This window comes from Choristoneura fumiferana, chromosome 14 (genome assembly GCF_025370935.1).
Source record: "Choristoneura fumiferana chromosome 14, NRCan_CFum_1, whole genome shotgun sequence".
Classification (NCBI taxonomy): Eukaryota; Metazoa; Arthropoda; class Insecta; order Lepidoptera; family Tortricidae; genus Choristoneura; species Choristoneura fumiferana.
Window position 1 is genome coordinate 6,400,397 of NC_133485.1, and position 26,549 is coordinate 6,426,945.

The following is a 26,549-nucleotide window of genomic DNA, read 5'->3' on the forward strand; positions in this document are numbered from 1 at the left end:
AAAGGAGAATGAATGAAATGAATGAGTGCCCGCTGGCATTACATGACATGTTCTTGTGTGCGTGGCCTCAACTCTGGTGGCACTACCTACATCTGTCGTGTACTGACCGTTGCGGCTCGAGGTCTGGCTGGGGGCTGTTGTTGTTGTTGTTGTAGAGCGACCAGAGCGTGAGTCGCGAGACGTCGATGGCGCTGAGAGCGGCGGCGTCGCGCGGGGACATCATAGGCGCGGGCCCGGATCCCGGCGGGGACTCCGATCCTGAACAATGGTTTAGTTTATTAGCAAAAATCTAAAAAATGCCCGGTGTTTCTTACCGGTCCAGAGATACAGGCTCAGCCTTGTTTGGGATTCGCTTATAGGGAGTTGTAATTTTCTTAAAGGCTGTTAAGCGAAAACCGCTTTACTTACATTGCCATCCAAACTATACATAATCGTACCAAGTCTCAAGTTGAGCGATGAATTCTAGACCGCCAGGATTTCTCTACTAGAATATGGTCCCATTGACACCGGACGTACCATCAGTCAAATAAGTGGTCTACCAATTTTTAAACAAGTTCCTATCAAATGAATATGTCGCTAAAGTCGAACTGTCAAGTTGACAGACACGTCTATTGGCATTATTGTTTTATGACATGCAAACGATTATCAGCTTTAGGGTGGTAGACCACATATTTGGCTGATAGTACCTATATATATAAGTATCTATACGTACCAAATTCCAACTCAATCTTACAAACATTATTAAGAACAATTCATTCCAGTCGTTCCCTCATGACTGAGGATCGTGGTCTTTTTTTTTATTCGACTGGATGGCAAACGAGCAAGTGGGTCTCCTGATGGTAAGAGATCACCACCGCCCATAAACATCTGCAACACCAGGGGTATTGCAGATGCGTTGCCAACCTAGAGGCCTAAGATGGGATACCTTAAGTGCCAGTAATTTCATCGGCTGTCTTACTCTCCACGCCGAAACACAACAGTGCAAGCACTCGTTGAGTTTCTTGCCGGATTCTTCTCAACAGAGGTTTTTCTGAACCGGTGGTAGATTTTTTTTGACATTCATAAGTGCTTGTTATAGCCTAAATTGAATAAAGATATTTTGACTTTGACTTTGACTGCTGCTTCACTGCAGGATCAGCGAGCAAGATGGTGGTAGCAATCCGGGCGGACCTTGCACAAGGTCCTACCACCCGCAAACGGCATTAACGGGCGGTCTACATTTGGATAGGATTATTTGTTTCCATCAGCTTCTATCCATGGCAGCCCTGACGACGGAGCTAAACCTCGGGGACCTGGAGTCCCTAATTTGATCGGTCCATCTGGTAGATCTGCCCGGGCTCGTTTAACATTTGTATTCCCAACTACGATCAGCTTCTCTAGGCTCTCATCACCCCTTCGCACAATATCGTACTAAGAACATTGCAAGTTAAATAAAAGCAAAGATTTTGCATGCCAAATTATGGCAGAGCATACATGAAATGACATGTATAATAATTACTGTTTCGATATGTGCAATATTTGTAACACCTGCGTATGTTCAAAAAAAAAACATTTCATTCATGTAATAACAACTCACCGTTACGCATCAGCTCCCGTTGCTGCTGTATCATTTTCATGTACTCGCGCACTCTGTACTCGATGTCATGCTGCGATATGTGCGGCGCGTGTGGCGGCAACGGCGGGAGGCGCGGCACGCCGCCCAGCGAGAGCGAGAGGGGCTGCATGTGCTGCGACAGCTGCGCCAGCGCCGGCATGCGGTTCAGGGGGGGCTGGAAGGGGGAAGACTGGGGATCGTTAGGATGCCTGTTCAGTTTATAAGATCCATAGAGAGCTAGTGTAACAGGGAATATTCATATACCAGTCTAGGGTGATGATGAGCATCAAACCGCTCATATTTACTCTAAGAAGAGTTATATGACATGGCTAAGGTTTTAACAGTGAGGCTATAACGTGGGAATACGACGTACTTTAGTTTTAGAAATAACTTTTTGAAATAAATATTATTATTAACGTTTATACGCAAGTAAGTACCTACCCAGCTTCTGACCCAGGAGGGATATACCTTTTTTTTGGTCGGATCCCCCGCTTGCGAGTTTTTTTTTTTCAAATTTAACGCATAATATTTCGTACCTTTAATAGAACAAGGGCATAGGTCATTTCACTTTATGTAAATTAGTATAATATGTTGTATGTTTTTGTATTTTTAGCCAATTATGCCCTTGTATGTACTACCGAAGATACGATATTAACTAATTATTAGATTTTTAGACAGTTATGCCCATGTACCTAACTACTGAAGGTACGGTATTGTGGGGAGGGGGGGGGTCAACTGCCCCTCTGTCCCCCGCCCTGGGTATGCTCAAGGCATTTGTTTGCAGGTACCAACCATGGCAAGAGCGGCTTGCGCGTCGTACTGGCCGGAGGCGCGGCGGCCCTCGCGCTTGTTGCCTTCGATGGCGGCATCCAACTCGCTGCGAGTCGACAGGTTCTTCTTCTCGCATTCGTAGTCGTATAGGTACTTCATGTATCTGAAGAGGAAAGAAAGTTCTTTTTACTACTTTTAGAAAAGAAACAGTGGGTCCATCAATTTTTTGACGATTCTGCCAGTGACGAGGTCGGCTAAGGGTCTCACTAGCTGACGCGGTTTGCTCGGAGCGGGTGGACGCATAGAAAATAGTATGAGCAGTGCTAACAGCACGCGTCACGTTTCACGTTTGATGGATTTTACCTGTACCCGGGTAGTTCTACAAGCGTTTCAAGCGGTATCAGTCTCCTGTCACATACATTGAAGAAATGAGTTACCATAAGCAAAAAAAAATAATGGTAATTGTACCGCATGCACACCATATCGTTTAAAAAAGAATCTTCCATTCTACCCGACTCATTTCTTCAGTATAAGCGACAGGAGACTGATAGCGGTTGAAACGCTCGTCGAACTACCATCCCGCACCCGCAGGCATAAGTATACCCGCTCCGTGCATCCGCGCCAGTCAGCATAGGCCCTAAGACATGGCATGTAGGCGGACGACTAGGTTTGATAATCTGCTAGTTGTATTCTTGTTGTACTTCACCTTTCTTCACTTATACTTTATCCAACTTATGTGTGTATACCAAATTTCAAGTCAATCCTGCCTGAACCCTGTGATGTGGATTCTAGTTTTTTTACTTCTCATACTCATACCTAAACTTCATATTTATGCTGGATGTAGGCTGCATATAGGACCAAGGCAATCAGGCACCAACAGCCACGAACAATGAAACATTTTTGTTGTTGTTGTAATTCCTATTTTATTTTAATAATTAATAAAACTAAGTAATTCTGACGAGTATTACTCTAACGTGTTATTTAATATTCTGCTTAAAGTAACGCCATTTATAAAGTTATACGCATACGAGGCAAACCGTCACGAACATACTGAAGAGGCAATAAGTGACCTTCTAATAACATGATTTTCGTATTGTTATTTAAAACTTATTTATTGTTCCCTGAAATAAATTATCAGATCATTAGAAGTAGCGTGTCATACCATCTCATTTAAATATAACTAGAGCGATCCAATAAATAACGCCTCGGCGTGAATACGCATGCGTCATGCGATCACTCGACACGCAGTAAATCATATCTCAACACCAATTATAAATTATCAAAAGCCTATCCTTCAAACATATAATAGAACATCCCATTACATTCCTAATCCTATTCTTATGACAAGTCAATTTTATACGAGGACATTGTCACCGTTCTTTGCCATAACTCATAATAAGCGGCCACATATTTAATACGAACACAATGAGCGACTTTGAAGGGGCCGACGTGCCTTCATAAAAACTCGGGCTACCTTTCATAAAATGTCAAATGGGAAAGCTAAATATACGACATTCGTCATTACGGAGCGTCTAATTTTACGAACGCCGAACACCGTCGGAATCGTCGCCTTACCGCAACATCTCAATGCACCTCGATATTACATAGATACTAAAATAGAGGAGGGCGTCTACCGGGACATAAAATAAGTAAATCTCCGGCAAACCGCACGATGTCGCGGGCCTTCTTGAGCAATGGAAAGCATGCGGCCAGATTGTAATCATAATGCAGAGGCTGCGCTCAAAATCGACGCGTCGTGCGTAACGGTGCACAGTTTGAATTAGAAATGTAGAGTGGAGACACCTTTATGCGCCGCGACAAAAGGCACGAGGTGAAGGAACTCGCCAGGAAGATAAATGGGAAATTATATCGGTGGAGATGAGTTAGAGGTTATTAATTATGAAGATGTCATATTGTCGCGTCCGACGCTCACGTACGGGCCATTGTAGCTGACGCTTTGTCTCCAACTCGTGAGAATTTGAATGCAAGAGGTGTTACAAAGAGTCAGTATCGAATATGGAGCGGCGGCTCCCGATTCGTTCTAGGACCACACAGATGGCCTATTAAGTCCTTTTTTGGAAACCTTGAAAGTGGATTAACCGCTCTAATTCCGAAGAAGTAGTCCGTCGAGACATCCACTATGTAAAGTTATTGACGAGAGACATTCGTCTTCAGCCTTTCTAACCCGTAATCCCGTTAAATGTTTTATTTTAATCCATCTTCATATAAGTACTAATGACACTTCTTTTGTCAAAATTATAAAATAGTTCATAAATATACTGACGATTTTAACTTTACAAATTGGCGGAGCTACTCAGCAACAAATATTTGGAGACAACATTTTGACAAAACAATGGCTGTAGGCTCTTTACTTTAAAAAGTTCATTGTGATCGCCTACAAAACAGTAGCTTAAAATGCTCACGAAATATTTGAAGACGAATACTGAGGACGTATCTTAACTACCCTACATTTTTTCAAAAACTATACCATAATCTGTATTACTCACTGTGTGCGCAGTGTGAAAGCAGCAGATGTTATAGAAGACGGCAGCCGCAGCCCCTTGATGATCTCCTGCCACAGCTTTTTGTTGATGACCTCGACGAGCCCGCCGCGGGCTATCACCAGATTGTAGAGCTCGTATAGATCCAGCACCGACTTAGCCATAATCGGCAGCCGGTTTATAGGAGTGCCTGGAACAATGAACAGTTGGAGTTGAAGTAAAAGTTTAAAGAATATGTCGTCCGGACCTGAGATAGTTTTCTTTATGTCGTCCACGTTTTAAGTACCTAAGCATTGTGAATACAAGCTTCAGGGCGTTTGACGTTACACTTAGTGGTACCAATCCAAGTGATATTTACATAAAATATTATTTTGGCACAATTTCTAGATCAGATCATTTAAAAAACTAAGAGTAGGTACTTAGTAGGTACTCGTACCCATAGTAGGTACTTATAGAAGCCTATAAGGTTCCAAAATAAACTTACCCAGAAAGAAATGGTGAAAGGATCAGGTTTGATTGTTCCACAAGATTGTGGGCCAGAGGATGTCTACATGCCCATTTTAGTTTAGACCATATAAATATCGAAAAATGAAAGTTTGTCTTTGAGCATATCCTAATTGACAAGTAAAAATAACAGAACGACAAGCAATAAAGGCACGTTAACCACATCGCCGTACTATAAACTGGGTTCTATTTGAGACTGTAAAACCCTTTACAGCGCACTTGGTAAGGGCCGTAAACTCGGCGAGCGTGCTAAATCGCATCGCATCGCACGATCGATGATTTATGGGTGCGCGAGCGCGTCTGATCGTCCGTTTACGACGACTCCGGATTTAGCGCGCCCGTGTGGCCGCAGAAGCCGGTGTTTGTTCTTAGCAGTGTTACCAACCCTGTCTTAACAGCAGATTTGCAATTTTCATTAATGTCTCTCTTCCTTTAACGTGTTTCTTTCTAAAATTTCACTGTTTCCAATAAGTGCCAAGTCAACTTGTCAAAATTAACGAATGGGCTATGTTGAGTTACTATAAAAATTGCAATAAAATGTCCGCAACTTATCAAAGCAGTAGTGCTTTGCGTGTAGATGCAAAATTCAAGTTAATAGATTGCTCATAAAGTTTTAAACGTTGAAGATTAGGTAAAGAAGTAACAAGGCAAAGTTTCTGAAAACTTGTTTAATTCTATGACAAATTTATGAAATAAGTCATACTTTTTCGAAGATTGTAAATTAGGTACACTACCATATATAAGCAAAAGGTCCAGTTTTCTCCTATTTTCCTAGTGGTAAATAGTGGTAGCTTTTAGTGTTGTATGGCTGGCAACACTGCTCAGCAGATTGTTCTACTTGATTTACTGTAATTTGGCTGGCTGTAATGAAGTGACGGACGAGTATACTTGCGTTTACGCAAGCCAATGGCTCAGCCGGAAGCAACTAGCAGATGCTACAAATACAATCACTCATTGGACATACTCGTAGCCCAGCATAGCGCTCCAAAAGTCTCTTCTATTATAAGATATGCTTTGTTAATGTTGCGTATTCTACCTTCATTTGGTGTTTTGTGTCTTCTAATTATTCCGGAATATTGGAACAGGTAATTGAGTGTCTTTAACTGAACATCCCTGTAAAGGTTTCTTATCGGAATGTTGTTTCAAAGTTTATCTCTTCACAAGTGTATCCAGTTTACCTCACGATGATTCCCTTGAGCGAAAAGCTCGTGGCAAATTTGAAATGTTATTTCGCAATCAAATCACGAAAAACTCACGAGGTCCGAGTCCTGGCTCAAACCCACTACCCTCTGTTTGAAAGGTCATAAGTCAAACCACTAGGCTTCCACGGCTTCTCTATCCTATATAATGAGTAGTAGTACTGAGTAATATATGATGACGAGTCGATTCTTTTTTATTAATACTTTATCATAAGGATCCGGTACAATCATCTGTCTTCGTTACGTTTCCTATTTATTTTATAACCAGGAAACACTAGGCTGTAAATTCCAGTGTGCAAGTATCCTGTAGGTACTGTATCCCTTGAACTCCCCGAGTTGCAAATCACCCAATCAATTTGTCTCGCAAAGTTATTTAGTCGACATCACGCCTGTCACCGCTCCGCATCGATCGTTTATTGATGAGAGCGAAGCATTAGCGAATACCTAAACATCTATTTGTCTTCCTGTCTACAGTTAATCATTTGGGTTATCTGGGGGGTGGAGGGGGGCACGTCACCCGTCAGGATTAATTGCCGCGTTTATGTTTAAAGGGAAGGTTCGTTCAATTGGAGCAAATAAAGCGGAACAGATATGTTTTGATGCTGATGTATTGGGCTGCGGAGTTGTATGGTTTTTTGCGGGAAACTAAACTGTGTGTTTATGGCCTGAATACGTCACAGTTCCTCTCAAAATGAATGGGTTTGGGCCACAAGTTTCTGACATATTTCATTGACGAAATTGTATCAATTAACCGCGTCCGGGTTCGGTGTGAGCTGACCCTCACTGCAAAAATGATTTGTTGGATTTACCAGCAGAGGTTGATTGAATTACCTACTTCTGTAATATGATAAGAGTAACAAAACCTCGTAATTGCATTTACAAAACTAAAAATGCAAAAACGAACGAACATAGAAAAATTAAGCAAGATAGGTAGATAGTTTTAAAATATCACGACATGGAGTTGCGAGCTCGAAAGCTCACGTGCGAAGTGTTAAGCTTGCCAGCAGTTAACACCTTTACTGCTCGGTGCTCGCACTATGTTGCTTTGAGCCGGCTTTACGAAGTGCGACACTCTTTATATCGATTTATAGGATTAAAGATCCAAGTGTTTAATAAAGCCGGGTCACATTAGGCCCGGGTGTTAAATTTTTCAGATATTAGCACCAGCACCTATATTTAACACAACAAATATCAAATATATACGACTTTATTTCTAGGGCATATAGGACGTGTCAATCATTTTTTCACGCTCCTCTGTAGCAGATATTAATGCAGGCGACTGTACAGCACGAAGCACCAAAGACTCATAAACGCACAATATCACACGGCGCAGTAAAGCAAGCAGGCTCTAGAGCCCACGATCTTATCGCACACAAAACAGCACCGTTACCCGATTAAACGCGTCGAGTATCCCGGACAAAAGCTATTGTTGAAGGCAATCACCCCAATAACGATTTCCACAAACTCCGCGGCGGAAAACGCGCGATTCGACGCGCGTGCGCCGCCTCGCATTTACACTACCCACCCGAGATGGAAAGCATGCCTTACCCCACTAATAACTCTCACCAGTAGACCATTCCGTTTTGACGGTTAAGACGTAATTTACGAACTATAACCAATCGTACGCAAACCCAATCTAATCGAACCCAATTGTCACAAATTATTGCTTCCCGAAACCTTATTCTAAAACCGTTTTAAACACCGTGCGAGTTACAGTGTTGCGAGTCGATTATGCGCACCTCACACGATATTTATTGGCACTCGATGTCGCTTAGAAGTGCTAATTCTTTTGTAAGCGCACTCTCGAGTGCCGTAAATCGCCAAGTCGAACGCCTCCGGCGTGATAAAGGATTGTAAATAACGAGCGATTAGCCGCTTCTTAATCCCGCAGTTGCAATTTTCTGTGATTTGCAGTCCAATTTTACAGCCGATATTATATTTAAAGTTGCGTTTACGACTAAATATAAATTTAATGAGCATTTTACTTAATTAAATGTTACTTAACTGTTATGATGAATCTAAAGCGTAACATAAAACATAGTCGTAACCGTGATTAAAACAATAATCAAAATGTCAAGGCGTTACCGGTTGTGATGCGGAAAAAGTCCGGCCTATCGCGTCGCGGTCGCACGGGCGATAATCGATCGATTCGGCATTCGACGCCTACCGCTTATCGAGAGCTGTATCAAGGCCCTTTATATCCCTCAACCCCGCGGCTGGCCAATGGCAAGGCGCGAAGAGCCGTCGCCGCTCGCTCATTGGTCCGATTCGCTTTTGATTGCGCCGCCCCCCTCGATTCTCGCTCGATCAATCTAAATGGCTCGCCTACGCCGCGCTCCGACTACTGCCAAGCCAAGCTTCACATACATTTAATTACCGACCAGCAATCACACTTATCATATTTAACAGTCATAGACAAAATGACGCTGTAACTAGCAATAGGCAAGGGTGTAATAGACATTAATGAAAATACGTTACGTTCGCGTCCAATGATTCTAGAGCAGGAAGGCATGCAAAATGAATTAAATCAAAACTGAAGGATTGATGTTATGCTATAAGAAGGAATGGCGAGCATTTACGAGCTACCGGAGCATCAATTACGGAGGATAATATATTAATATTAGTATAAATAGAATCATAAACGCTCTGCCAAAGAATGAGCTCACAACATTCTGACAAATTACATATATCGAACTAGGAACACGACAATAAAGATTACTAAGAGGTGCTTCAGGAATGATTAAAGAGGAATATAATATAATAAATACCGCAACATTAAAATTATAAAACGACATGAAACATATGGGCTTAACTCTTTCAAAGTTAATTGGCCTTAAATCAGTAGATTCGTAAGTGTGCATCATAAAAACGTTGATCGAAACCGAGGTGTCGGAGCGAATAAAACAAGCGAAGATTAGGAGTATGCAGTGTCGATTTTATTTCTTCGTGCATTAAAGTTATAAATGACAGCTAGCCCCTGTTTAGACAGTCGTAACAAGTTTACGGGCGGGGAAATTTACAGCCGAATGCCGGTTAGAAATACGATCCGGCTAATCGTACCGCACTTCCGAGGAAATTTTGAGAAAATCTAACAAAAACATCATCTTATTAACAACATTGATGCGGGAGACGAGCGTATAACAAGTTTACCATAACTCAATACGTATTTATTGCTCATAGTACAAATTCCGAGAGTCGCGAATGACATAAGGCTGAGGATACAACGATCAATCACGAGGAGGCAGTAAAGCCGAGAACAATCCAGCGTAATTCCGTCGGAGAGACATTAAAATGCCGGCCGCCCTATCCGGTGCAACACTGTTGCTCGCGCAATATCACTCTCTTATTAGATCTGTTGTAGGTACCGTACACATCTATCAAGATGGTACATATTCGGCAAATATTTAAATTACTTTCAAACGTGAAAAAGATGCTTTTAAAGAAATTAAAACGAAAATTTGTACCTAAAAATGAACGCTTCACACTCCAGAGACCATTAACTTTAATACAATTGTAAATCATTCGAATTCAGACCTAACATTTTATTAAGCATTGTATCGTATCGACTGAGGAATCCGGCGGCCATTCGATGTAATTGGCAATCATTCAGAAAGAATATTATTCGCTCCAACAATCAAGACAAAGGCGGCCGATATGTACCTACCGAGCCATTACGGGTCAATACCCATTATTATGCGATATTTTCGCAAGCACAGCCCTCCGATAGCCCTCGCAGTCGCACGGGACGGCAAATATCTGTAATTAAAGGCTGTAAAGTTGATTTACTACTGGGGTCCGAGGAACGAGGCGCGGGCCTGCCTCGACCAATGGCTGGTCGCGGCGCATCGTATCAATTTATTAGAAACGAATGAAATCGCGGCTGCGGTGGCGGCGCGACGCCGTCGTGCGGTCGCGCCGCGCGGCGGATCGCGCGCTTTATGACCGCTGGGACGGTAACACCAGCAATAAAATTGCAACAATGGAAATGTCGGATGCGGCTGAAAGACGCGACTACGCGGATCACTGCCATCAATGCAACAATGGAACCCTCCAATAGAGGCAACTATATACGGCCGTAAACCGCGCGAACCCTCCGCTACTCATGCGTGCGATGAGACGACAGCAGAACGGGAACGTAACCATTTCAACTGAAATGTAATTATTATAAATCATCTGATTTGTTTCCCCTTCCTACGCATAACTTAGTTATAAAATTACAAGCCGTTAAAGCATAATTTAATGAAATAGACGAGCCAGAGAATAATATGGCAGATATCAGCACAAAGATCTGATGGCTGATGCAAACGTCACTAAAGAGGCCTCTCAGATTTATTCGCTAATAATTCACCGAGATGATCTATAATAACCATTGTCTCGTTCGCCCCGCGAGCGGGCATTTGGTCCCTTTCCAGCATTTAATATCGGGAAAGTAATTATTAGCATTTGTTGTTTTCAAATAGCAGTATCGTTCGAGTAGATGTATGTAATTTATTATTAACGTAGTCATGTTTGCGCTTTTTATGGGTGCGGAGAAAATTGACCGTCAAAACGAGTCGGCGGCCGCTACAATGTTGGCTCGTCAGCCCTGCAATTATGCATTCGCGTACAATAATGCCGCAGATATCGAAATAAAATTTTCCACTTGTAAGTTTCATCTTTTGCACTTAAACTACAGCGGCTTTATTTTTGAATCTCAAACCGTGCGGTGCATGTTTCATAATGCATTGGCATAAAATTCACGGCGATTCGTACTTTTTGCCTCTATTTGTTTTTATGAGCACTGTTGTCGCTCGAGGAGGGCATAAAATGCTATTGGAAACCTTTAATTTTCTTTATCATTCCTTTTGTTGTGCGTACAAAGTTGCTAATCGACGCTTTACGTACATTGTCGGCTTGTGGAAAACAGTTTATGTCTTTTTCATATTACCTGATAGGCGGGAAACTACGTTAAGTTGCCTGCGTAGTCTTTTGTGTGAATATCAGTATTATAGATACAGATTATTGCGCAAATGGTTGCTTCTATACACATTGAATTATTCTTTACAAAGTTGAAAATAGTCATCCAACGACGTCAAGGCCCATTGTCTCCAGACCTCGTGATAACGCGACATATTGGCAACTATAGTTATAAAATAAATCATGAGAAAAATACGATGACGCAGATTATTTTCTGGCGTAAATAATTCGTGTCCAACGTTGAACTTTAGATGGAACTTGAGCTTGGGAAATATAAAACGTTTAAGCATTATTCATTTACAAAACAAATGGGAATAGTTGACGTGCTCCGCGGGTCGAGGTACGAAGGTGTCGAGCAACCGAGTGCCACCGGGTTTAGGGCAAGCTGACGGGAATTTGAATGACAATTTGAATTACAATGGGACGGCGTCCCGGGCGTGACGAGGCGGAATGACGCGGCCCGACCATCCGAGATAGCTACTAATGAAACATCGGATGCGGAGGACCTTCTACATATTATTAAACCTAATAGTCACTATTATGAAAACACTACGATATTAGGAAAGTCATCAATGGCAATGGACGTCTTTAAGTAAAAGAGAAGAAAGTCACTACATCTATCAGGCTTCGGGGTAGAAGCCGAAGTTACTAAACCGCAGATTATGCACTTTGCTAAGTTTGAAGATATTATCGGCAAATAGGATAACTGGCCTTCAATTTGCAGAATGCTAGATGACCATGAAGAATAAGCAAAACATAAAATCTGATGACATTGTTGATTAATTTTTAAAGGAAATCACAAGTTGAAAGTGAAGATGTTTAGAACTACTAGACAGACCAGAATAACGTATGAGCAAAACAAATGCTACGACTAGCTATATAGAAGAAAAGTACAGTTGTACACAATAACACATATGACGGTAGAAAAGCGACGTGAGCGTCTCAAAAATTGATTTAACTTATTAATGAGCACGAGACAACAAAGCCAAACATATAACGGAAATAAAATAATCCACTGGAGACAAAAAACACACAATGGAGTCAAAGGGCAGCAGGGATGACAATAGTGTCGTGTCGGAGATAGAACAAATGAAAGTGTCGGCCACAATGAGGCATTAGCATAAAGAGTTAAGGATGCTGTTAGTCGTTGTAATATTGGAGATAGGCAAGTCGTTTGGAACACGCAAGAATTGGAGAATATGTTTACAATTGGTTTGATATTAAAAATGTGTAACATTATACACTGCAAATTAAAATCTTCGAAGCTAGGAAAAATAACCCCGTCCTTACCTTTTTATGGATCAAAAATTAACTTTAACTAAGCTAAATTTAATCTAATCCAGTTGGTCAAGTAACTACACTAAAGCTGGATTCCATATAATCCTGCAAGATATCTGACTCACTTTCATCGTTCTTGATTGTAGTAGTTGTAACTATAATCACACGACAATCGACACAGTTCCCAGTGAAATCGCCATTACGGAACTCACGCGCTCAACTTTGACATTCAACATAATCGAATTATTCAATACTTTTGTATATAATCTCACTTATCGAATCTTAGAGTAATCCGAGATGCTGTCCGCTTACTTGCGCTTATCTTTGTATTTATATCATTGCTTCCTGCGCTGCGCCCACGTCGCACTACGACAATGCCATGATGAAAAATTTCTACTTTGAGTAACTGAACCGAAGATAATTTAGCTAACTTGTCATAGAAAATGTAAGCAATGTCAGGTCACTCTTGGTCATTTGATTACTCATGAAATAAATACGTCAATTTATTTTCAATTTCATATGGAAACGTTTCACGTTCAAGTTTAATGGTTTTAAATGGTTAACATACATTAGGCACACATGTCAATGTCATCATGATTTTCTTCAAGATTCATCGGAAGCTCATCAGGGGTAATCACGCTCTGTCTCGTAAAAAATACATCTAATGCCGTAAGTTATAACTCATTTAAAACAATGACCAATGAACACATGAAAGAAAATGTTCATTTTCCAGTTGACAATGAGCAAACCAGACCTCCGTGGGAAACGCACATATTATTGCAGGCCTGCGGATATGAGATAACACGTAACACATAACAATGCTGTTCAAGTGAACCTTATTTCTGAACCTAAAAGTCCTAACCCACAGAATATAGATAACGCATACGGGCATATCCGGAGCCCACTTAGATTAGCGACCAATAGACGGATACGATAGACAAATACAATAAAATTGACACAGAATTTCAAAATATCCTCGGTAACGTTCTTAATAATTCTAACAGGAAAACCTTCGTTTACGCTATGTACCTATTATAACAATGGTTTTCATTAGAATTTTACGTCAGTGCAAGTCAAAGGGCATCGATTATAATAGATACTCGTATCGTGATAACAAAAAAATAACATTTGACTTCAGGAAGTGGAGAATATTGTTATTGCAATTATTAATCACGTCTATTTGTTAATAAATATTTAAATTAAACTACGAAGATAAGGACAGAACAATAAACAGCACTTCAATCAGGCATGTCACATTTGGGTAGCTTCAATCGTACTTCTCGCAGCTCCTTCCTACTGCTATAACTTACGGAACATCTGGTATAAATTTTGATGCAACAAGACTTATGATCAGCAATTGGACATCAATGGGTTTAAAGAAAGAAGAGAAGAACCGAGAGAAGATTAAATCGCTAAAGCAAAATGACAGATATTTACGGATAAAATCGACTCTAACAGTGACATTTCCTTCCAGAACCATACCCATACTTCAACCTTAGCTTAAGAATTTGGACCAACCTCCGTAGAGCAGTCAAACTAATACACTCACTACATGAACGCTTCGCAAACATTCAAGAGCAAAACAAAAGTCGCTCGCACTCCAAAAAACATCCGAGCGTCTCTCATTTTCACAGGCGAATGCTCCGGCGAATGAGTACAAATGCGATCGGCTACATTTGAAAATAAAACATTTGAAGATGACTAGATTTTCATAAACGATCACAATAAAACTAGGAAGCGCTTTCATCGGGCGTAAATCACTTTGGCGGAACGGGCGCGGGGGCGGCCATTTGCCCGCTCGTCCGTCAACCAGCCGACCTGGATGCTGATCAATTAACTGACTGAGGTGTCATCTAATGACTGCTGGGCTACGGAAAAAAGCTTCAAAATAGGTGTGGGTGAAGTGAATAGAAAGATATATAACCAAGTAAAGCTAACGACTCCCAATCAAATCTAGAGTCAATACGCTCATACAACGATCGTTATAATTACTTGCGAAATGGAAATGAAATAGTTTTTATTTTTATGGCTTTATTTTAGCTAACTAGCTTTTGCCCGCGACTTCGTCCGCGTGGAATTCGGTGCATTTTTTCCCTATGTCACTCTCTGGTTCTATGCCAAAAATCACGTTGGAACGTGAAAGACGGTGCATATTATTTCGCAATATTAGTATGGATTGGTAGGGAAATTACCTTCCGTTTTTTTACTAATTTAAAAATCCTAAAATCTTAACCGCTCAGTCTAGAGACATGAAATTTGGCACGGGTTTTCGACATAGGTACAACATAAATGAAGACAAGGATGTAACTTTTGTAAATTCCCACGGGAACTAAATAAAGCTCTGGAATTTCAATTGGACTGCCAGATCCAATGGCTTATACGAGCGTAGCCGTGAGGAAAAACTTAACATGCTATTTTGGATAGTAATGGAAGTATATTTAGTATTTCCGGATATACCTATCCGGAAAAGTAGGCTCCTTTTTCGCTGAATGGCACCGTAGCTCTTAAACGAGTGAACCGATTTGAACGCGGTTTTTTTTATATATTTGAAAGCAGGTTTTCTAGCAATGGTTCTTAGGTATGTTTTTTTCATGAGATATTGAACTTTGAAGTGACACAACGTTATTTCTCAAAGGGCCGGCAATGCATTCGTAACTCATCTTGGGTGTTCATCGTGTGACCCGCCTGCTCGTTTGCCCCTGTCATATAAAAAAGTAGGATGGATAGGGATGTTGACACCACCAATCAATTGACGTACTTTTTATGAGCTGTCAAAACAATTCTCCTATAGAGTTTGAATGGAAATAGCAACTTATTGTTCTTAGTGATCGTTTATATTCTAATTTTGCAGTTAATCGAAAATTAATCTGCTTTTCAGGGCTAAAATAAAGCGTTTTTATACTGGAGTCGTATCTTCGAATTATTTTTTAATGGTGTCAACATCCCTATTGTAAAGCGATAATGACGAACACGTAGCAAGCCCGTGAATTGGACTGGAGCAGGTAAACAGTTACGTGGGCTACTCGAGTATTTGCGGCAAGGTTGCCTCGCCAACGGATACGACATCTAGATCGGTTTTTCGCGAATAGAATTGGTGACTCACGCGCAAGTGTTAAGGTGAAGTTAGAGCAATATTATTAAAAGTAATTATTTGGTTCTTACATTTCGATAACGCAACAGAAGTCTAAGACATGTTTATTTACTACTTTGTCGTTGTCACTTGTGTTTGGTCTTTTCTATAAAATTGCAAAAGGCATATGCCTTATAGTGACAAGGTACTTAAGTATAGGAACAGGAAGTAACCTCGGCTTGTTACCTTCTATGTTTTTATTCCCTACTCGGAATATATTGCATACCTTTTTTTCATCTATTTCAATCTTTAAGTCGCTTTTAAAGGTTTCTTTTGTATTATTCGTCAGTTATGTCAAATATGGAAAAGGTTGTATGCAATAGCTACAAGCTGCTGCATTCGAAGACAGCTAACTCACGCTTCTCTACACTTCCACTTCACGCCAGTGTGCCATTGCCAACTACATATATACCTAACTACTTACAATACTTACATGATGTACATACGTTTTTTAATTATTTACAAAAAGTATACGTTCGATTGAAAATATTCAAAAATTCACCGTCAGAAACGAAGTAGTTAGGTATAGCTTTAAAACAACAAGAAATGTTGAAAAAGAAGATAATGCTTGAGCACGTACTTCATCTTAAGCGAGCAGAGTGAAACGTGCAATGGTTTGAGTTACCTATATTGACATTTCTACCTTTTTCAGTATATCATTTTTAACTCTATGTATTTTTGGTAAAACTACGAATAAGATTTCTTTATATATTTTTTTCTAATAAGGAATATTACTGAAATGTTTTGCCGTCAGAATGCAGCACTAGCACAAAACATAAACAGTTTTTTAATGTTTTAAATGTCTTTTAAATATCCGTAGGATGCCATAATAGCATTATCTCAATTTTTTTTTGGAAATATAGCTCTATCGTTACTATCGATGTAAATATCATGTTATTTTGTTACTAATATAAATATTACATGATCCGTCATGGCGACACACTATAAAGAGAACACTGACGATATTATGGCGGTTTGTTAACGGTTTGTGCTAGTGTCGCCCCCTGCGAAGAGCTTTACGTAATATTCCCTATTAGAAAAAATGCCTGCGGGGCTACTACGAAATTGGAAAATTGAAGTTCATGTCGTTCGCTCCCTCTGACACTTATACTATTTAATACCAGAGTGAGAGGGACGGTACGATACGAACTTCGATTTTCGAATTTCGGAGTAGGGCCTCTGATGACCGTCAAACAACTGTAACATAGAAGCGTATCTACCCGTAGATGGCCACAATCACGAAGGCGGGTATATAACGCCTAAAGAACGGATGTCAGCAGATCTAAAGTCCCGTATCCATTGCATATAAGAAGCTAAATAATTTTCCTCGTTCTAAATAAACGGCGTTGAGTGATCCATGAGCTAATTACATTCTAACGACCAGCGATCTGTGGCATCCCGCTTATATCTCGATGGTCGCCGGTGACGAGTGACGCCCTTTATTTTATATCACTACATGGACCAAAGCTATTCTTAACCAGGGAAATGGATACGCGTCAATCGTCCGTCGGCGGAAAAATGGATGAAGAAAACAATACATTCGTCTTCCTCGGACGGCTATCTTTGGATTGGTATCGGTTTCATTCAAGCTCATTTGGGGAACTATAAATATTTACTACGTGTTACCACCTGTAGAGCACGCTTTTGCGGTCGTCACGTGTTAATTGAATCATAGACAAGCATAATTTAGTGTTGTTATTTAAAGATGCTGGCCACTTTAGACAGCACAAATCCTTTGCAATTTGAAGAGCAAACTGTTATAAAGGAAAAGCTCATAACAAAACCATGATCGAAACTCAACATTTTTTGACAATGCTTATTTGTTTTCTAGCATCTAGATTGCATCATTCTGAGAGGAGGCCTGTGCCCAGCAGTGGGACGTATGATGATGATGATCTAGATTGCATCTGATTTCAGCAATATGCTTTGTCAAGGTTCTTACGATCACCAGCGAGGCTGATTTTTCTTCATTTAAAGATTTTTATGTGACACCATAAGAAAAACAAGGTTCGAAATTCAAATTGTTATAACTGGCCAGCCAGCATCAGTGTGCGTTCCAGTAGCGCTTCGTTTTCGCGGGACGCTGTCGTTCCCTTGTTAGCACCTCGAACACCTTCCCGATCGATTAACCCTGCGGCCGCTCACATTCAATTATTTATTTATTTATTCGTAATTAACCCGCGCGAGTTATGGTCCGTTTCGATTTACGGCCGGTCGAGATGAGTTATCAGCATTGGATGCGATTGCTTTATGGTTGGAGATGGTGTTGGGGGTTTTGGCGATGTCCTTTAGCTTTTTCGGTGGTATTTAATCGATATCATTGTTGAACAACAAAATACTTGTACATAAAAGTTACAAGTCAATAGTTGCACCATCAGAAAGATCTGCAGAAAAACCAAGGTAAGTAGTGCCTGAAGAAATGCTCAACTTAATCGGCAGTAAGCGGGACACATTAGTTGAAGAACTCACGGCGGTACCAAAAGACAGCGTGGCAGTACCGTGGCTTCGAAACAACTCAATTCTCACAGAGTTGCATATTTTTTTTAATAACGTACTGACTGGATAACAACGCATATGTAGCAAAGCTTAAGTACCTACCTACACCAACGAGCTGCATTCGAAGATATACCCAACTACCGCCTCGCGCTTCGTTTAATCTCTGGGTTACTAAACAAAAATATTTACACCACGCCATTTCAGCGTGGGTAGGTTTGCCGGCAAGACTATGATAACCTGGTGTAAGTGCAGCAGTCCGATGAATGGGGCTGGTCATTGTGGCGTCATTTGGGGGAGACCTACGTCCGCTAGTGGACGTCTTTCATGAAATGCAGCGTGCAAACATTACAAAAAATAAGGTTCTTATTAATAATTTAATTTAAAATTAACTATAATATTATCATCAGTATCTATATTTCTAGGCGCGAAGGCATCTCATTAGCATACACAATGAGTTTACCATTAATAACCGCGTGGTATCGAGATCGACAACGATTTTATCGACTGTCGATACTCGATAAGCCCCGTCACGAGGCCAATTTGTAAGGGCCCATAAATTTCTTTATTAAATAAATCATTGGTTTATTGTTCTCTTCTCGCCTAACCGAGTATTGTTGCTCTTGTTTGATAACACGCAGGCGTTTACGTTTTTAATTTCGTTTAAATGATACTTAACACTTTAAGGATCAGGTTCTTGGAATTATTCAGTCGCGATGGGCTGTTTGTGTCCATCCTAAATTCACGTCCGTTTTGAACAATCATTACGTTAAGTAATCAAAACGAATGGAAGTTACAGAAGTACGTGTAGATAATGTTGTATCATGTCAGTGAGAAAAGCAACATTTAATTAATTTGTTTTTTTTATTGGTCGCTTGCCTATGTTTTACAGTAGGCAATTACTAGTAGTTAGTAATTGCCTACTGTAAAACATAGGCAAGCGACCAATAAAAAAAAAACACATGTTTTGTGTGATGATTTAATAACGAATAAATGAAGGAACCTTATTAATGTCGCTATGCTGTCCGTCCGTCCGTCTGTCCATCCGTCACAGGGATGTATCTCAAGAACCAGTCGAATAATAATAAAAATTTGGCTAGCTTTCCATCCCAAGAGAATTCTTAAAAATCCCTTCTTAGTGTATCTCTATGATTTTCAAGGAATAAGTAAGTAGAGTAACTATAAGATTTTTAATGGAGCTATGAAAAAATCAAACTTCTAAGCCAACGCAATCAAAAGATACAGTCGTTTATGCTGCAAATTTTCGACACTCGCAAGGGAATCAAAACCTACAGGGTACTTGTGCATTACCGCGTTACGAAGTACCCGTGAACTCAGAATCTTTGGTACGAAGCAACGTCTTATAGCAAAGATAAAGGAAAAAATGCTAAAAGCGTAAAATTTTAGTTACATTATATAATAACAATATTTTTAATAATTTGTACGTAACCCTCGGTGCGCGAGTCCGACTCGCACTTGGCCGGCTTCGCATTTCATTCCAAAGTGACTTGTGTGAATACAAAATTAAACTAATGTGGCCATGGAATGAAAGAAGAATGAATGAGTGAATGTTATCACTCTAGTGAACATTCATTCAAGTTAACCGTGTGATCCTACACGAATTAAATAATAACGATCAACTTGTGTTTAATATTAAGCTGAAACGTCTATTTAAAGCTGTTAAAAAGTAAGCGTCTCCGCCAACACCCACTTAAGCCTAAGGATTTCTATGAGCCCCAGCCCAGGGTTACTAAGATTTCATCATAATTTACAGTTTTTTAATAGTTTATAGACAACAAGATGAAGATGGTTTACAAGATGGAGCGACAACTTGGTTAAGATCGCGGGATCGCGGTGGATGCGGAAAGCACAAGACCGGTCTGAGTGGAGAGCCTTGGGGGGAGGCCTATGTCCAGCAGTGGACGTCTTTCGGCTGACATGATGATGATGATGAATAGTTTATAGATATTTACAATACTATAAATAATCAGTGTAGTCAGTCGTACAAATGATTGTTTGTTTCAAATCTTGCAAGTTAATTTTGATCCAGTTCCAGTGGTCTGATTGACTTAAAACTTTGTATACATATGTAGGTTGGATGATAATGCAAGTAGAGCGAACAAAAATACACTTATCAAAAATTTATTTTTTAACAAAAACTTATTTTTGCGTCATTTTTGCATATAAGTAATTATAATATCAAACAGGACTTTTAAATTTATTTTTCACTATAACATTTTGTAAGAATAAAATTGCCTGCCGGTTGTGGCTGTGGCGTCAACATACTCATACATAGGTACGCGTCGCTTGAACAACTAATGGTTAGATAGGAAAAATATTTACCTTGAAAATGGGGCTTCGAATAAAATTGCAACTCTACGTTGGACCTCATACGGTTCTGGTTGAATAGTCAGCACAAAAAAAAACAAAGAGATCAGCGTAGCTAAATCAGTTCAAAAAGATTGTCAGTTCAGAAAACTTCTCTAAGCAAGAGCGCATGTAGATCGAGACATAGATAACTTAGGGAAATACAAGATTTCATATTTACTTACATTATTATTAGATAATATTCATGCATTGGAACATCTCTATATTTTTAAGGACGAGTTTAACGTCAAAGCCGCATAGATAAACCATATGGTGAAGTCAATTAAAACAATACGACATCGAACATGAAATTTATAACTTCCACACAATATGGACGTTAGTCGGGTTTCCCTAAGCCAGGCGCGAAACCCGCCAGCGATATTAAACGATTATACTAATAAGTTATGTTTTTAATTATGGCTCGATCTCTCGCTTATTTATTCGAATAATTTTATAGGGCCCCGCGGCGGTACCTGCCAGCCACAACAATAAAATATAATGTCGATGAATAAATTCGATTGGTAACGAGAAATATTACGTGTGGCATTCCAGCCAGTGTCGTGGGTTACGAACGTCTTATTAGCTGCCTCGGTGATCAAAATAAGAGCGTGAAAAAAAAAAACAAATATGCTGTCCCTAACAATTTGGTATTAAGTTTTTGCGGTAGCAAAAAACTTGAAATGTAATGGTACATTTTGTGTTTTACGGGCGGTAAATAAGGAATCACGGACGAGAGTTTTAATAAGGCCGAAGTCGAAGACTTAATCGTAACCTCCTTGTAATTGAAAGGTTTGTACAAACTAAAAAAATACTTAACACCTTTTGGGCGTAATACGCAAAAATAGGCCCTTGGGTTATATTTAGGGGATTGCCGTCACGTTAGCTTGCATGTTACGATACTGCTTACGAGCAAGCGTGACGAAAAATAAAAAAAATCGCTTAGAGTCAAAGCGCCATTTTTTTCTAAGTTGTGACATATGTGTGCATATTATAAAATAATGCTAAGTTACCAAGAACAACACCTTGCTTAATTTCAGGAAAATCATTTACAAGCAAAAACTAGTTAAGATTTTTTCTAATGGCATTGTCTGAAAAACCCACGACGCCTAATTCATAGTCGCGCTAAATTTAATCCCACTCAAATCATGTGACAGATCTAGCAGCGCGCGCGCACGACAGCGGCATCCTTCGGTGACACGCGGAATCCGTACACTGATTGACATGTGTGTAGGTGCGAACGAGATCATGAAGCTATTATGAAGCACCTTGATCGCGTCAGACGGTTTGGAAAATATTTTCTAATGGTATGAGTATGAGCATAATGCAATTCTCCGTAGTGGAAATTACGTCTGTTTCCTAAGGGTCAGGGTAGCTACCATTTCAATACGTATCCAGTCTAAGGTATAAAACACCACTAGGCATATGATTTACTTGAGTATTTTAGTAAACGTGGGTGAAAGGTCTTGCATAAAATAAATTAAAAAAAAACAGAGATATTTGCCGAGAAAATGAATCAATTAATGAATTTAAACCGAATTCTTTAGTGCATTTCAATTTTACATGTGGTCGACCAAAGAATTTTTTACCACCCTTAGGTTCTTATAATTTGTATAGCATAAAACATCAAAGATTATTTTCACTTGCAAATCAATGTGACAATCGGCTTTATTTTTTTTTTTCTCATGTAGAACAAGAACTTGGTTCGGCGACGCCTCTATTACGGAAGTGTAGTTATAAAACACACTGCAATTGTTAATTTTGATACAAATAGTTTTTGATACAATACCGTGGAAACATTGTTTCATATCGAGCAAGATTATGAGTCACGGCTCAGGATTTTCGATCGGCAAAAGGCTTGTTGAGTCTGGAGCACCCGCCAAAATAACGCGCCCATAAATGGGTCAACGCAACATTGTGCTTCTATACCCGTGTTATTAATCAAATTTAACACCGTCGTAAACCTCCAGTGGAATTAAACTCGAAATCATATTTTTATGGGTTTTAGATCCGTGGTTATTTGGGTTTTTATAGCGAGCTGTTTAGCGGTGGTTTCCAATTTGTGGGGCGGTGATTTACGGGCCATGCTAGACGCGGCGTAGACGCACAATCGACCACTGTGAAGAATATAGGGATACAAGGTCGCAGTAAGTAACAATGGAACAAGGCCTGCTAAGAAGCTAATAATTAATTAATAACATTTAAATAAAGTTCTTGGTAATTAAAAATACCGTTGGTGGCGTTGTAACTGAATAAGTTCCTTGCAGATGGTTGCAGACTTCGCTCACGTTTCAGTCGGGTATTTTTCCAGGTTGGTAAGGTATAGAAAAAATATTAAGCAATAAGTACCTAATTATATGATTATGGCATCGATGTCTAATTCGGTCGATTCTTAGGGTTACGTAGTCTTTTAATTATTATTTTTTTACGTTTAAACTCTGAAATGAATTGATTTAAATATTTTTTCGTTGGAATGGAAATACATACTTCTAAATTAGATCCCATTGCCACCAAATGGATTCCAGAGAAATAGAGGCAACTTTTCAAATATTGTAGGGACACCTTGGTGATTTGGGAATATTTAGTGGTAACTCGTGTACTAACTAAGTAAGAATAAGTAGGAAGTACGGACTAAGTAATATGTAACTACGAGACACTTCGATGTTACTAGGTATATTGACATTTCCATTATACCTAAATCAGTTATTTTTGAAAATCTAATTGAAATGTCTGATAAACTGAAATTTTTACAAGATTGAAATTAAAACAGTCAGATGTCTTTAAAAGTTTTTAAGCAAAAACATCATTTAAGTTTCAAGTGAATTAGTGTTTCAAACTGATCAATCTAACACTGACGCTATTTTTAATTAGTAGAGTGGTTCTAAAAATTCCATGCAAGTTTAAACTCGTAAATACGAATCATTCTAATTGAAAGCCTGTGTTCCGGCGAGCTCGTCTTACCAATCGCTCTAGGAACCAAGTCGATCGAGACATTGGCTGATATCCCAGTCGGAATCGGTATACGACAGCTGATTTCCGGACTAGGTAACATCTAGTGTGGTTAGAATGTGGTTTACTTTTCATTATCAAATAAAGCAAGACGAAAATTATCATCTTCGTGAATCAATGAAGAAGATGGACGGAATGTTTTGTGCTTAATACTTTACCTACACAAAAGCAAGCACACAACAAGCAAGCACGTACAATAGATGCAAGCTTACCTATATTTTTCTCACAGTACTTCTTACATAAAGATCAATGGCTTAGCAAATAATTGTTTGATTTAGACGTTACTTTGCAGGGAATCATACCTACTAAGAATAGGAAGAAAGAAAGAAAATACATTTATTTAACGCCATAAAAACAGACATAGAACAACTACAAGACATACATAAAAATAATACATATAAATAATATAAAATACCTTTTCTTCTCTGCTGTCAAACGTTGCTTTGGTAGCGATGAAGCAAGATAAAAATATTGCAGTTTAATGCTGGCTTTAGCACGCAATTTTAGCGAGCAAATTACAACTTTTTGACCAAGTATGTAACCTAGCGTGCTTACGTGACTTTTAAGCTGCCTAGTCTAGAGTATAATCTGGTACGTGCCAACGTGTAAATGTTTAGCTGGTGTTTTTTGTAGGGAGCGAGCACGACGCCGAGTGTACCGCCGGCGTCGGCGTCGGGCGGTATTGCGCTCCGCTGCCCGCCACCTAATACGCGTATAAAATCTTTGATACGCAGCACCGATGGAATCGAAATCCGATATTCGACTCACAAGTTTATTTATCGCGAAATGCGACGATATTTTAGTCCGGCCGTCACTCAGACAGTTCACAGAAGCGGCAAGATTAATTGTATTTCGGTTGAGTCATCAAAATAATTAGAATGACGCTATTTTCGTTTGTGATGCTAATTTGACAGACGTCGCGGGAGATTTTGTGTCTTCTTGTTTGCCGGGTGGATTCTTTGATTGCTTCGTTATTATTTATTTTTAATCTTTCATGTTACCGAACGCACAAATGTGCGGTGGTCCGATTACGCTGCGCGACTTTTTATGATATTTCTGTATGATGGATCTCTTGATTCGACTATCAAAGCGCTCCAGCTCTCCGTGACAAAACGTGTAATAGCCGCAGCAAACGTGTCGTATCAAAATCAAATGTCATAATCCACAGCAATAATAAATATTCGTACAAACATTGGCTGGCCTCCAGAAGTGTGGTCGCGTTTGTGGCTCTCATTCAGATGGCGGTGCACTAACACAGGTTTATTGTAGGAAATATTTGATAGCCGCTCGCTTGTTCTCAGAACTTTGATTTAATCTACGACAGTTAATTCTGAATGCCAGTAAATGTATTTGATAAATATTGCTATCGCGGAACAAGTGTAATGGTAGTACTTCGCCGCGATCAAAGAGCGATTGTAAATAACAAATCACACTAAAACAATAGCGAAGCTATATGAAATATTGATGAGGTAGAGTTATTTTCTACATAAACAGCGTAATTATGGCCAAGTTTCTTAGCCTTTGTTTCTGAAATAGAACATATTTTATGGGTAAAATTAATACTATATATCTTGAGAGAAACCTAAAATTACAATTTGGCACTTTCTATGGTCCCCTCGTAAACAGATGAATAGAAAATTTTCCTTTATTTGATGACAATGTTGGAAAGAGGCCAACTCAATCATCGTGTTAAAGTAATGTACCGAACTCCAAACTATAATAAATTCTTAGATTTCGCCAATCGTCGGAACACGTGCCATCAAAGAGATAAGTTAGCTAGGTAATTACATCTTCAATAAAGTGTCAAGTGTGTAAAATCAAAAACAGAGTAATTCGTAGAGTTGACTATTTGGATAGGTATTCAATTCTTTTTATCTTCTCGTAAGTAACAATAAGGGTCCGTTAGTAGTTAAAATAATCCATAAAAACGAAAAACAAATTGATCAAGATTCGAGACAATTTGGGTTTGTCGGAGAGTGTTAGAAATTACAACTATAATGTAAGATCAGAGAATGCGAGCCGTGTTGTGACAATGGCGAGAGGATGATTAATGACCGGGGGTAATCTAGCGGTTTTTATTTAGAACAAGCACAAGCGCAGGGGGGACGTGGAATAGCTGGCGACAAAATAGGCCATCGGGTTGATGTACGTGGAGTTTAATCTAGAAATGATGCGAAGGAGAGAAGATGCAAGTAGTTGAAGATGATGATGTTGACATGATAGGTGTTAATTAAAATGGTATAGAAATAGGTATAAATGTTTGACATGAAATGAGTTCATATAATGACGCAGATGATGAATATTCTTAGCTGGTGACAAACACATTATAGAAGAAATCAAACCCATGAAATTAAAATGTCCGTTTCGTATTTCACAAATGTACAATCAAATTGCGCAAGAGCCAAGAAACCGGCCTCCACGAGTATTATTCTATTTCTCTGGAATTAGACGATTACAACATTCGCCTATTTCAAATCTGAGATATTTGCTCAACTTTCAAACATAAATTTAAAACAATTCCAGTCGATTTCAGTAAACGCGCTGTACAGTTTAAATAATAAATGTATTCGACTATTTACTTTCCATTGCCAACTTGTTTTTCTTTGTCAATAACGAATATTATTTCTACACATTTTTACGTGAGTGACCCAGATCCTGTCATGAAGTACCATTGCAATTTTTCACACAGCGTCAACAATTTGTCAGTGACTCAAGCGCGGATAATTTGACACACGACTCAAGTGGCGAAG

General features: G+C 39.5%; 1 protein-coding gene across 5 annotated transcripts in view; it reads right to left on the reverse strand.

The window, feature by feature from the left end:
• retn (retained) overlaps positions 1-26,549 on the reverse strand; it is a 153,598-nt gene that overhangs the window by 5,059 nt on the left and 121,990 nt on the right. For 3 of the 5 annotated variants that reach the window (XM_074097339.1, XM_074097338.1, XM_074097343.1), the window contains 4 exons: positions 4,873-5,056; positions 2,387-2,528; positions 1,577-1,784; positions 108-258 (listed from right to left, as the gene is read on the reverse strand). In XM_074097339.1, the coding sequence (XP_073953440.1) occupies positions 108-258; positions 1,577-1,784; positions 2,387-2,528; positions 4,873-5,056 (685 nt within the window). The remainder of the gene's footprint in view (positions 1-107; positions 259-1,576; positions 1,785-2,386; positions 2,529-4,872; positions 5,057-26,549) is intronic. The other 2 variants (XM_074097340.1, XM_074097342.1) reach the window with 1 other exon arrangement.